General features: G+C 39.6%; 1 protein-coding gene across 2 annotated transcripts; it reads left to right on the top strand.

Annotated features, from left to right (window-relative positions):
• The first annotated feature begins 5,699 nt into the window (after nt 1-5,699).
• Nucleotides 5,700-11,899, top strand: ncam3 (neural cell adhesion molecule 3). 2 transcript variants are annotated; one of them, XM_079641318.1, is made up of 12 exons: nt 5,700-5,982; nt 6,409-6,480; nt 6,583-6,780; nt 6,894-7,031; nt 7,192-7,335; nt 7,512-7,629; nt 8,290-8,444; nt 8,955-9,088; nt 9,593-9,728; nt 10,386-10,581; nt 10,692-10,820; nt 11,198-11,899. In XM_079641318.1, the coding sequence occupies exons 1-12, from the start codon at nt 5,916-5,918 to the stop codon at nt 11,232-11,234; spliced, it is 1,524 nt and encodes a 507-aa protein (XP_079497444.1). In that variant the 5' UTR covers nt 5,700-5,915; the 3' UTR covers nt 11,235-11,899. The 2 variants fall into 2 exon arrangements, with proteins under 2 accessions (XP_079497444.1, XP_079497445.1); XM_079641319.1 differs by lacking the exon at nt 10,692-10,820.
• The last annotated feature ends 1,319 nt before the right edge of the window (nt 11,900-13,218 follow it).

Here is a 13,218-nt window from a genome sequence, read left to right as displayed (position 1 = left end):
GGTGGATAAAAAAGCATGCATTGTGTCTCTATTTTTAATATACTGTCATGATTGTCTTAACGGAATAACATGGTTTGTTTAGATTCACTGATATCAATATCTAATAAGAATAATCTGAAGCATTTAAATAAAAAATTTCAACCAGAATTAAAATATTAAACAACAAAACAGATACAATGACATTAATCTGTTTATTAACAACAAATTAAGTACATATGCCTGGATTTAAAATAACACATTTATACATGTGTACAATCAAATATAACTGTCCTTTGCCTCATTTATAAAATATAAATCTTAGTATCTCACTAGCAGTGGCAACTGCAATCAGTTACAGCTGCCCTAAGTCTGTAGCCAAGTCTAATAACACCATTGTACACGTTGCTGTGTCAATACAGATATTTATTTTTTTATTATTTGTCTTTACTAGTAACAATACACCTGGTTATCGTAGCAAGCAGTGGAAACTCCCCTCAAGAAGCGACAATTGCCAAGGGCTTGCGTTGCAATGCTCACTTGCCAATATTTCTTTTTTTATTACAATATAGGCCTATGTTTAGCCTACTATCATAGATATAGAACGTTTGTTTATTTTAGCAAACCAAGTAGGCTATTCCAAGTAAAATTGAATATAAATGATAATTTATTATCTTTTTGAAAAATAGAGATCGCACATCAGTCCTGTGATAGTCCAGCGACATTTTACACGATAAATACGAGTTTAAATATCAACATTTGCCACGGAAGGCCAGTGGCAGCTACCGTAAAACTTCTCTTAACTCTGGCATCTTGTGGCAACTCCCGTTCAGCATGCGCAAATGCCACGGCAAGTTGTGGCATATACTTGCCACGGCAAGTTGTGGCATCTGTGGCATATACTTGCCACAGATGCCACAGAGTAGTGGCCTCTGTGGGAGATGCCACAAATGCCAAGGCACATGCCACGGCGAGTAGTGGCAACACTCATTGTGTTCTAGTATGATAAATAAAATAACATTGTACCTTGAAAATCAATGCATTCGTTCATTTGATACGTTGGTGGTTTTAGGTAGGCTATACAGCGACCCCTGGCGGTTCTAGTGTGAAGTAAAAGTAGAAGTAGCCAACCTAAATGTTGGAATACTCTGTTACAAGTAAAAGTCATGCATTAAAATGTTACTCAAGTAAAAGCGCAAAAATGATTAGCATAACAATATACTTAAAGTGCATATTACATGTTTTCATTATAATGATTGATCATGAGAGTGTTAGCAGCTAGTTTTAATGACTTTGTATACTGTAGTAGGGTATCTTGTGAATTTACTCCAGGAGTAACTATAAAGTCTGATTTAAGACTTGATTATATATATCATCATTAATCAGAATCTGTAGTAAGTAACTAAAGGTAGCGTATTAAATAAATGTAGGGGAGTAGGCTACAATTACACAATTTACCTCAGAATTTTAGTGGGGTAAGTAACCTACTACGTAACATACCATTTACATACTCAACTAAAGCACAAGTAGGCTATTTCTAAATCACAAGTACAGTACTTGAGTATACAAGTTAGCCTATTTCCCACCTCTGTTCAACAATGTTAGATCTTTATGTCAACTTACTAATAATATATCTTGAGTATTATCATAAAAATAGCACGTTTATTTATTTTAACAAACCACGTTCTCCAAGTAAAATCTATAGAACATATAATGTTTAATCTTTTTGAAAAATATGATCGGACCATCAGTAACAGATCGTCATGCCAAAACAGCAACATTTTACGCGATAAATACGGGTTTAAATATCAGCATTTGCCACGGAAGGCGAGTGGCAGCTACCCTTAACTCTTAACTTGTGGCATTTACTTGCCACGGCAAGTTGTGGCATATACTTGCCACGGCAAGTTGTGGCATATAAGTTTTGGCATATACTTGCCACGGCAAGTTGTGGCATGGTTGTGGCATATACTTGCCACGGCAAGTTGTGGCATCTGTGGCATATACTTGCCACAGATACCACATCTGTGGCATATACTTGCCACAGATACCACGGAGTAGCGGTCTCCGTGGCAGATGCCGGAAGTACTTGTCACTGCCCGCAGATGCCACGAAATGTGCTTGCTGTCTCTCGCTTTTAGATGCGCAGCTCCGCTAATTTGGAACAGTCTGCAAAAGGAATGGAAGTTGAGTAGTTTGGTTCCATTACATGTTTTTAAAGCAAGGTTAGATGTTATCAAATCGGAAACTGTTGGTATCTGTAAATGCTACTAGCTATACAAACTGTAGTCAATGTAAATATGCCATATGATGTCCGCTTTGTTTTTCTGTCATGTTTGTATTCATGTTGGAACGTACTTGCAGCAGGTCACCATTGAAAAAGAGGTCAATGATCTCAATGGGTTTTCACCTGAATAAATAAAGGTTTTGAATTGAATTGAATTGAACCAGAAAATTGAAATCAGTACCCATAATTGTCAGTGTGAGTGTAGGACATTTCTTAAATGAGGCTTCATCATAATTTACATATGTGCTTACAGTGGGTGTAGGTGCATGCTCTATTCCAGTGACCACCAACTGGCGGCCCGCGGGCCACATCCGTCCCGCCAGACATTCTCATCCGGCCCGCGCGAGGGGAGTGACTGTGGCGTTGGCGGAGTGGTTACTGCGTTCGCCCCCCGCCCTTTTTTTTTTTTTTACAACGTCTCGTGAGTAAGGTGCAGTACCGGAGTCCAACAGAGAGGCAGCAGCTGCAGGACAGTAGACTGCGTACTGCGAAACCTTCCCTGCCTTGAAGAAGAATTGAACCTTCGTTGTGAAGAGTCTGCTTTGTGCGCTCCACAGCAGTAGCCCCGCTGCGACAGAGTCCAACAGGGTTATGGCTAGAAAGGACCCGTCTCGTGTAAATATGACGTCACGTTACGTTGTAACTCTCGTTGTAATCGGAGCGGCTCGGAAACACATCTACAGCAGTAACATGATGCAACACACACATTAATGCAGCAGCAATATTAATAGAGAAACATCAGACTTAATAGTAAAACACTGCAAGGGAACATTTTATTGCACCAGGAGCTATTTTGGGACTTTTACTGCGACAACGTTGACTTGCCTGTGAATAAAAAGTAAACCATAGTGTTGGTGTTCTACAGTGTTGTCATTCTTCTTTGAACACCAACAAGACCGCTAACACCCTATTTCAACAATCACACTCCCTGTCATTGACATAATTAATAGATAGTTTAGCTTCTCATCATCCTTTGCCGTGGTGGCCCACTGATGTTAACGATCGTAACTGAAAGGCTGCCTGCCAAACGTAAACATTCAGCCACGTGAGATTCAGCCAAACTCTCGCGAGAGTTTTAAACTAGACGGATCCTTTCTAGCCGGGACAGTAGCCTAGAAGCAGGGTTGGGTTGTAAATGTAATGGAATATAACAGCGTTACGTAATCAGAATACAAAAATCAAGTAGGCTAACTGTATTCAGCTGGCGTTACATTTGAAAAACGAGTAATCTGATTACAGTTACTTTCGTAAACCGGAAGTGAATACATTTTGGAATACTTATTGGAATTATTGGTGGAAAAGTTTCCTCACAAAATGTAATATTCATTACCGGCAGAACTGTGTGCACACTGCACAGCCCTGCAGCATGTCTGTGAGCGAGAGAGAGAGATGCAGCGTGTCTGTGAGGCCCCGCCCCCGCACGCAGATGAGAGAGAGAGATCTTTTAAAATATATTGAAAGTTAGAAACGGAGATGGTTAGATAAAATGTGCAAGATAACATTTATGTAGCATTTATTTATTGTCGAAATTATGACATTTCATAACGGGATCAAATCAAAGTGAATGGCCTGCTGCTGCTGAATGCATGGGGCAAGTGACTGGAAAAAGTTTTAAAAGTTATTACATCGTTTCAGATAATAAATAATAATGATAATTCATTCTATTTAGGGGCGCCTTTCAAAGCACCCAAGGACACCTTGCAATTCATAACATATTCCAAGGAAAGGTTTTAAGACAATACCAAGAATGCAGTCCGGGTGATGTTTTTTATGTGGGGTGCAGATGAGAGGGAGCTGTCCAGAATGACACCAAGATGTTGTGTTTGAGTTCTTGATAAGCCATTAAAACAGGAAAATAAGTGTCTCCTGTTCACCAAAACATACCCATCTGTTATGGAAAAATAAAGCATTCCAAAAGTATTCTAAAAGTAATCTGAATATGTAACTTTAACTGTATTCTGATTACTTTCAGAGCATGAATTCAGTATTCAGTAACTGATTACATTTACAAAGTAACCCTCCCAACCCTGCCTAGAAGTGATCCTTCGTTAGCGTGAAGAGTCTGCTAAGCTTTATGCGGTCCGCAGTACCTGAGCGTGCTCCACTAGCATTGTGGACTATATAAAAATCGCTGGCCCGCGATAGTGTCTATTGGATACATTTTGGCCCTTGGACAAATGTAGTTGGTGATCCCTGCTCTATTCTATCAATAGCTTTCATTTAATTTCAAACCTTTATTTATCCAGATTGTTCCTTGAGATCATAGATCTCTTTTTCAAGGGAGATCTGCATAATGTGTGTGTGTGATTTATCGAGGACTGTTGCTGTGCAGGCAAAGAGAGATAACACTTTCTGCTGACTGTTATCTTGCATTGTTATTTTGAGGAACAATAACTGTACTGTTCAAATGTGACCTTGGCAGGAAGCATCTGGATGAACAACAAGTCGAACAAAGAGACATGTACTGAATACAGTTTTCATCATATGCGTTGCATTTGGTTTTACCATATAAAGTAATATAAGAAATTCCCACTACAGTTGACTTAGATTTCTTTAGTTTGGGGAAACTCAATCACGTAGATGCTTTATTTCATAGCAGACGTGTTTACTTTACATAATAGGAAACACAGGTGTTGGTGTCAATATGTCAGCTGTACCCATGCATGCTCAAATAGAAAAACTGCCAGTTAAATACAGCAGATATTTGTTTTACTGTTTAAAATAACACCTGAGCTTTCTGGGCAATGACATGCTGAAAGGCCTAGTATGAGAAGGCCTGTTGTGCTTATTCAAAAGCCTTGGGTATATTTGTTCATGTGACTGAATTTAATCAAAGATTTACTTCAAAGTCTACTTTGATGTGACTTTATACAAAAGTTTGAAATATATGATTAAACGTACTAAACTTAGTTGACAATCGACGCCTTCAAATATAGTTTTTCTTGCAATCACCGAGTATTGGCTGTTTTTCTTTGTACAGAAAATGTTTTCTTTGTAGTAGAATGGGTGTGACTGAGGTGCGCTGATTTCAGCATCCTAAAGGATGTACGTTCTCAGGAAATGTGAATGATGGGGCTGAATTTGGCAGACTGTGGTTGCAGGCTGTTTGCGTGGATCTGAACCAGAGAGGAAAAACTGATGCAGTGATAAAAATATCTTTCTCCATCTCTTACTCCCCTGGGGCGGGCTGCCTCCCCGGGCTTTCATCCGGTAGCCTGGAGGGAGAAAGAGAGAAATTAAACATAATGTGTGTCAAGGAAGAGAGAGAACTAGAACAGATAAAATGTGGGATGGACGTCATCCAGCCACAGAGTATCTCTGTTGGGGCTAAAGAAGGATGTGAGAGCAATGCATTCTCTCTCTCTCTTTCTCTGGCCCCCACCCCTCACTCATTTCCTCTCATCTCCACTATTTGTCTGCCCCTATATAACCCCTGACACAGACCCTCTCCCCATCATACTTACAGCATGTTTGGTGGATAGGAAAACAGCAGGTGTCTGTAAGTCAGCCTGATACAGAGTTAGAGATATTTGTTATTTATAAACTATATTAGTTTTTCTCTCCAGCTGTGTTGACACAAAAACCAAAACAGACAAACTTCAGAGTTGTGATTTGAAGTCGTACAGGATTGTCAAACAGTAGCCAGGTGAACATGACGGACCTATCAGCTCTCATCCTAAAGATGGCCTTTCTGCTGCTGCCTCTGCTGCACTGCAGAGGTAAGATTTTTAAATAACTCAAGGTTTTGTAAAGATACGGTGCATGGCTGAAATATGTTATTTTGAGCAAGGTATGTGTTGTATAGTGTAATGAGGAAATACATTAGGCAATAATCAATATATATTTGTCTGTATATACAACTAAAAAGCATGTTTCAGTTGAATCCTGCCTGTTAAAACAGTTAGAAAAAACGTTTTCTACATTTAAAAGTGACACCTATTTTACTGCTGTATGTAACTTAAAATATAACATTGTGTTTTAATCTTCTTTTTCACAACTATTCAATATAGAACTTAAGTATGTGGATCATAAATCATTAACTTAATTAAAAGTCTCCCATAGAACAAGAAGCAGGATCACATATTGATTTATAAATGCCTTTTGGAAAGAGCAGAAACAGGTGCAAAGTATTTATTCTCCTCTAGATGCAAAGATGGACATCATCTCGAGTAAGCAAGATGTTCTGTTGGGAGAAGAGATCTTACTGCTTTGTAAAGGTGAGCCTTTTTATTTTCATGTGATCACAAATCAATCTAGATCATCTAGATGAAATTAAGCATTTATATTCACTCTGTCTTTTCCTTCTTTCCGTCCTGAAGCTGGGGCAGATGGAGAAATAATGTGGCTCAAGGATGGGGAAGAAATTATTGATGAAGAGAAGGTGACAAGGCAGGATGAGACTTCCTCTAAACTGCGCATTAAGAATGCAACGATGCAGGATGTGGGCAAATATAGCTGTGTGTGTGATTTTGACACTGGATACAATGATGACACTTCTACACAGCTGTATGTTTATGGTAAGTACAAATCAGCACTTGATGAACCTGTCTAGAAATGGGTAATAGTCATTTCATAACAAACTAATTTTTTCGCATTACTGCAGAAAGTAAGCCTTCTACTTTTTTCTTAGAGGGTCCATCATTTGGAAGCACAAACACATACCATGAATTTCTGGAGGGCACAGAAGGCATTGTGCCATGCCTGGTGATGGGCCAGCCAGCCGTGGATGTGCACTGGCTCAGAGACGGAGAGGAAATCTCCTCGAATGGTAGGATCCTTCCAAAATATTTCCACATTTTCTCACCTTGCTAAGCTTATACTGTAAACAAATGAATTGGCGAAAATAAGACTGGGAAACTAAAACAGCATTGCTGAATATTGGACTTTAAATATAACCCTTTTTTCTGTGTTCTTGTCTCTCGCTTCAGGAGGAAAGCGTGTGCGTCGGCTGCCTGACAACACAGTCCTGATTGAAAAAGTGAAGAGGAAGGATGCTGGGACGTATGTGTGCCGGGCCCAGATCAGAGGAAGGCCCGTCTATCAGCAACTCCCTGTCTCTGTTGTCGTCAATGGTGGGTATCTTTCAATCATAAGGATCAAGAGCTTTGAAAGATAAATTATGACACAAATAGCAAATTCTTGGATGCTCAGTTTGTTAGGCACAGACGCATGTAGTCATATTTAGATACGAGGATGCCAGGATTAGAACTATAAATGATCAAAGCGTTCTATAATTTCCCTTCTGCAGCTCCTCCTTCTGTGCGTCTGAGAGAAGAGGTGAAAAAGGTTCTGGCCGGACCAGAGACCAACGTTTCCCTGGTGTGTTTGGTGGACGGTCTACCAAAACCCAACATCACCTGGAACATGTGAGTCCTGACATGGAGACATATTTTTAGTTTCACCATAAAAAGGCATATTGTGTACCCATATGTTGATGATGGGAAATGACTTCAAGTGACCTCAAGTTTCACGACTCACAGTAAATGCTAATTTGCAGCAAGCATTCAAATTGTAGTGCATCACTTTACTCGACTTCAGTTGAATAACATGTTTTTAATATATTTTGGGTTAGTTTTAAAGGGCAGACCCTTCAGGTGAAAAGGGGAAAATATTGTATTTACATATATTATCATTTTTTTGTTGTTGTATTGCAAGTTTATCAAATTACTATAAGTGAGACATTATTTAATTATTACACTGGAGGAAGTAAAGAGAAATCAACAGATGCAAACAGACAAAGTGTAATAAAATAAACACGTAGATGTGTTTTTTTGATGTTTTATGTCCACTTGTCTGGGAGAAGAACTTGATTTTGACCATTGTATGAAATGGTAGTGGCTTTCCATGATTACAACTTGGTTTCGGACAATCTACAATCTGCAGTACAACTGTGTCATTATGTATTTTTGTGTGTGTGTGTGTGTGTTTCTCCCTCCTCCTCTATCTTTCTCTAAGCATATCCTTTGAATCCATATGAATAACAGCAATAGAAAGTTTGTATTGAGCTCTGCATCTCCTCCTCACAGGCCGGTGAACTTTGACCCCTCCCATCATCAGTTTAACTCGGACCGTAGCCAGTTGACTATAAAGTCTGTTACCAGGGGCGACTACGGAGAGTACATCTGCACCGCCACCAACAAGATCGCTGAGAGCACCGCTACCTTCATGCTTCATGTTTATGGTCAGTTCAAGTGTAATCAATATTTTTCTTCCCCGTTCAGCAGTTCCCTGAAACACAACAACAGCATAACCCAAAAGTGAATATATGAACCATTACGCAGCGTCCACACGGCGGCGTGCGTTGAAGCTTGCCGGTGGGCATGTCTGAAACTCGTCCAACATCCAATCACATGAATCTCCCGCCCCGGACACACAAGCACGCATTTTGATTGGCTAGAGCTTGTACTGGCATATGATTCGATTGGCTGACGCTTCTGTCGAAGCTTCAAAAGTTGAACATTGCTCTACTTTTGAACCTTGCTTTTGAACTTTTGAACATTGCTTTTGAACATTGCTCTACTTTTGTAGAACTGCATTGTGGTTCCACCAAGCGTGACGTCACCCCATTCAAAACTGAATGGGCAGAAGCGTTGAAGCTTCAAAGGGCCGTTAGACATGCTGCATTTAACCCATGGTGGCATGTTTACGTCATGCATTATATACTATAATGACACTTGATGTTTTATTTCAGAGGCCCCAGAGGTGTTTGTGTCAGCAGAGCAGCAGAGTGTGTCAGTGGGCGAGCGTGTCACTGTGTCCTGTAACATCTCCGGTCATCCTCAGCCTGAGCTGCACTGGCTCAACAAGCAAAATGGACACATACTGGTAAGATCTGAGGAATCTGTTGAACAACAAACAGTATCATACAGGGGTTGTGATTCCGTATTCCGATACTGTAAGCAATGCAATATACAAACCCCTGCACTCTCCATCTAACATCTAAAATCATAGCACTACTTATACAAACTCAGCCACTGTTTATCACAATTCTTTGCATGTAAATAATTGTTGAAAAGCGATACACTATCACAAAACACAAAATCTTTAAAGCTGAAGTGTACATTTTCTTACACCCATTGGTAGGAGTTTATGGATCCATGCATCATCTGCCCGCTCTACATTTGCCACAGTAACCAAAGCCCATGTCAATCAATCTGGCATAGCAAGTTTTGATCAACCCATTAATCATGTGCTTGTAGACTGGCACTCTATACTTCTATCTAACTCACTGACATATTTGCTGCGTGTTAACTTTAAACACTTATACACACTAATAGTACTTGGTACCATATCTGATTGCATATTTCCCTGTGTGCCTCCCTCCGGCAGGACTCTGGCTCTGGTCGTGTCCGTGTTGAAGATGGTGCGTTGGTGATTGATGAGGCAGTGCCCTCTGATGGTGGACTGTATTCCTGCATGGCTGTCAGCAACTCGGGAAACGCATCGAGAGACGTTGCAATATACAGTAAGAGTTTATGTTCTCAATATATAGAATGAAGGAAAAGCAAGTTGAACCTCTACTTATAGGCATCCATCTGACTCACCTCCCTCCTGCCTCCTAACTCACAGCCCAGCCCGGTCCTCCTCACTACCTGTCAGTCCTGGACCCAACTCAGTCCTCTTCTCCCTCAAAAGCCCCCTCGGCATGGGCAGATTATTAGACACAGGCCCCTATATGCCCAGACATGTAAATGCCTTCTCTTACATAGAAGCAAAACATGCCTTGTGTCACTTTGTGGCTGTTTGATTATCTTTTTCTTTATTTTAATCAATTTTAGTTTTTTGGAAGTTGTTGTGCTTCTCTTTATTAATTGTGAGTCTCTTTGAAGTAATTTTGAGTATCTTGGTCACATTTTGAGTCTATTGTTGGTTTTTATGTGTCTCTTTGTCGTAATATTAGGTGTTAGTTGACCTTTTGCAGTTGTTTTATATTCCTCATGCTCTTTAGTGTCTCTTCCTGGTGACATATCTTTTTGAGTGACATTTTTCAGCTGAAAGCCATGGGGTAGCCAGCTTGTTTTGGTTCCATCCATGCCTGTTAACCAGGAAATGTAGCCTAAAGCTAACCTGGGGGTGGTGGCAAAATGAGTTCTCAGATTGACTTTGTTCTCTCTCCTTCCAGCCAAAGTGAGCAGCATGACAAAAGGCACCGTGTTTGGCATTGTCATGGTGATCTTCCTGGTGGTATTCCTGGTGGTGGACGCCACCTGCTGCTACAGAAACCGCTGCGGCCTGCTTATGTCCATCTCTACGAAACTGTTTGGACAGAAGGTCCCAGGCCTCAAAATGCTTGAAGAAGGAGAGGGAACCACTAATGGGTGAGTTTGTCTTGGTATATTCATTTATCTGTTATCATGTTCACATAATAGCACTTTGTGTGGTTGTCCGTCATCAAGTTATTACATATGAAATCTTTGTGTGGCTGCAGAGAAGTGAAGCTGAATGGCTTATCCACTCCGAGAGGCAGTGTGCAAAATGCGGGGGTGCAGACATTCCCTAAGGAGGGGGGGGCGCTGCCAGAGATCACCTGCGACAAAGCCTCCCTTACCAAACATGAGTATGTTCATTCACTTCCCTATACAGCAAACACGCTGCTATGAATGTTTTCCAAAGTCAGTGCCTGCGCCCGTCCCCAATATGCAGAGCTGACAGCTGGAATTCATCATTTAAAAAAGCAGTTGAAAATAATAAGTTATTAGAGCTTTTGAAATAAAAACTGTATTTAGATATTAATAAAATGTCATCACTAAAATCTGCTTCATGTGCATGTGGGACAATTTTACTCTGGCAACAACAGTATTTGACTTGAAGAAAACAATTAAACTCTGGCAATTGCTGCTTAATTAGACGTAGAAGTAAAGCAAATAATTGATGTTCTTTACACTTGCATGTTTTTTGCAAATATCTAATTCGTGAATTATTTCTTTTTCACAGGAAAAAAACGCCAGGATCAGACACTGCCGATGCATGAGGCCAGAAATCAGAAGAAAAAATAAATGAAATAAATAAAAGTGTGAATAATCTATAGACCAAGATCAATAAAAACGATCACTCAGTTGTATTAGCTGGGTCACATTAGATACAGCTGCTATGAGAAAGGTCAGTCTTCACTGACAGACTGGAGGGGAAATCCTGATTGAGGTTTGTTAACACTTGGCTGTTTCACACATCTGTGCTGTTAAAGTGAGACGACAGCTGGTTAACTATCTCCCAGCTTAAAGTTAAAACGAAAACTGACACAGACTTCATGCAGGAGGTGCACTTTGTAGATGCTGTTGTTGTTGTTGTTCTGTGTACTCTGAATTATATTAGGAAAAAGGAAAAGTTCATTTACAGGGTAATCGTGATGTCTGTGTTTTACAGGGTAAAATGATTTGTGTTAGAAAAAAATGAAACATTTTCTAAAAGTCACAATTAATGTTTACCTTCAACATTTTAAATGTTGCACACAGACAGATGGTCTCATTTTATTTCTACTCAAATGCATTGAAAATAGGTTTTATGACTTAATGATGCTTTTTATATCTTTATTTTCTTAAATGTTTTATTTACATGCATCGTGGCTGCTCTTCTGATATAAATGTAAGCATTATACATCTTGTTCTTTTAGATTAAATAGCACAGTTTTTTCTGATACTGACATGTATTTTCTGATTGAACTAAACATATATTACCTTTATGTAATCATCAAGCACTAATATGTATTGTTTTAAACCGTAATTGAGAGATATTTACCATGAGAGGCTTTAAACTGAAGCCATATTTGACTTAACCAGATTTACAAAGCATTTTTTGTGTGGAAGAACTTGTATACATGGTTGGCAACTGCCACTAAAAGGGACTTGAACTATACATTTATTAATTAAATATTTTGGAAATATCCATTCTAAAGTACCTGTAATAATAGGCGGCATGTCAAACGTATACACAAAACACATTTGTTATATTCACTTAGTGAAGCTTTTATATTCATATGTACAGTAAACAAATATTCAAAGGAAAATTGTCAAAAATTCAACCTGCAGCTTTAAAAAAAAAAAAAGAAGATACTTTGATATAAGTGACCTGGCCATTTTAATGAAGTGTTTTGATCCTGTTGTAATATTGCAGTGATCACTATCTATATAGTGATCACTGCAATATTATCTATTGCTGTAAATACACGTGTTGTTACATCTTTGTGATTCATAAAAACCTGGACTGTAGAGAAGATTCATGTCTTTCTATGCTCACCAAATGAATGTTTGTTTTCTCATTTTACTAGCATTCTTAGTCTGACTTTACAGTTTACAAATGACAAGAACCCAAAACCACTTCCGGAGACCCTTTCCAATTACAAAATAAAATAACTAATACAACCCTACTAATTATACTTACAAATAGATTCTCTTAATGCCATTCCTGTTTAGTAAGTTAAACTTTTTTTAACCTGTAATGGATTTCTTTTACATTATTGACGACTTGTAACTTTCTTTAGATAAACTATCTACAACTTAATTCACTACTGTTGGCTTGTGTCAGAATGAAACTGAGGTTACCTACTGTAACCCCAGCGTCTATGAGTAAATGGCGCAGCCCTCTAAGGCTATCGCTATTGGGTAATCCCCCTGCGCACCCGCGCAGCACTGAAACACTTCTAGTCCACGCCCACCCGCAAGCTGGGCCCCGCCCTCGGGCCTCCTCCCGGTATAAATAGGAAGGAGGCCCGGCAATCTGCTCCCATACAAAATAACTTTTCTTCAGCTATTCGTAGACCCAGTGGGGCCCAGCGCTTAGAGGGCTGCGCCATTTACTCATAGAAGCTGGGGTTACAGTAGGTAACCTCAGTTTTATTTCGTATATGGCTTCGCCCTCTAAGGCTATCGCTATTGGGTTAAGGGCGAAGCATGATGTAGTCTGCGCCCCACTGGGTCCGCTCGGCACTAGAAGCACAGACACACCTGCTCAATAACACC

Source organism: Notothenia rossii (genome assembly GCF_949606895.1).
Source record: "Notothenia rossii genome assembly, chromosome: 7".
Lineage (NCBI taxonomy): Eukaryota > Metazoa > Chordata > Actinopteri > Perciformes > Nototheniidae > Notothenia > Notothenia rossii.
Note: the sequence above shows the minus strand (reverse complement) of the source record. Positions and strands in the feature narration are given on the sequence as shown.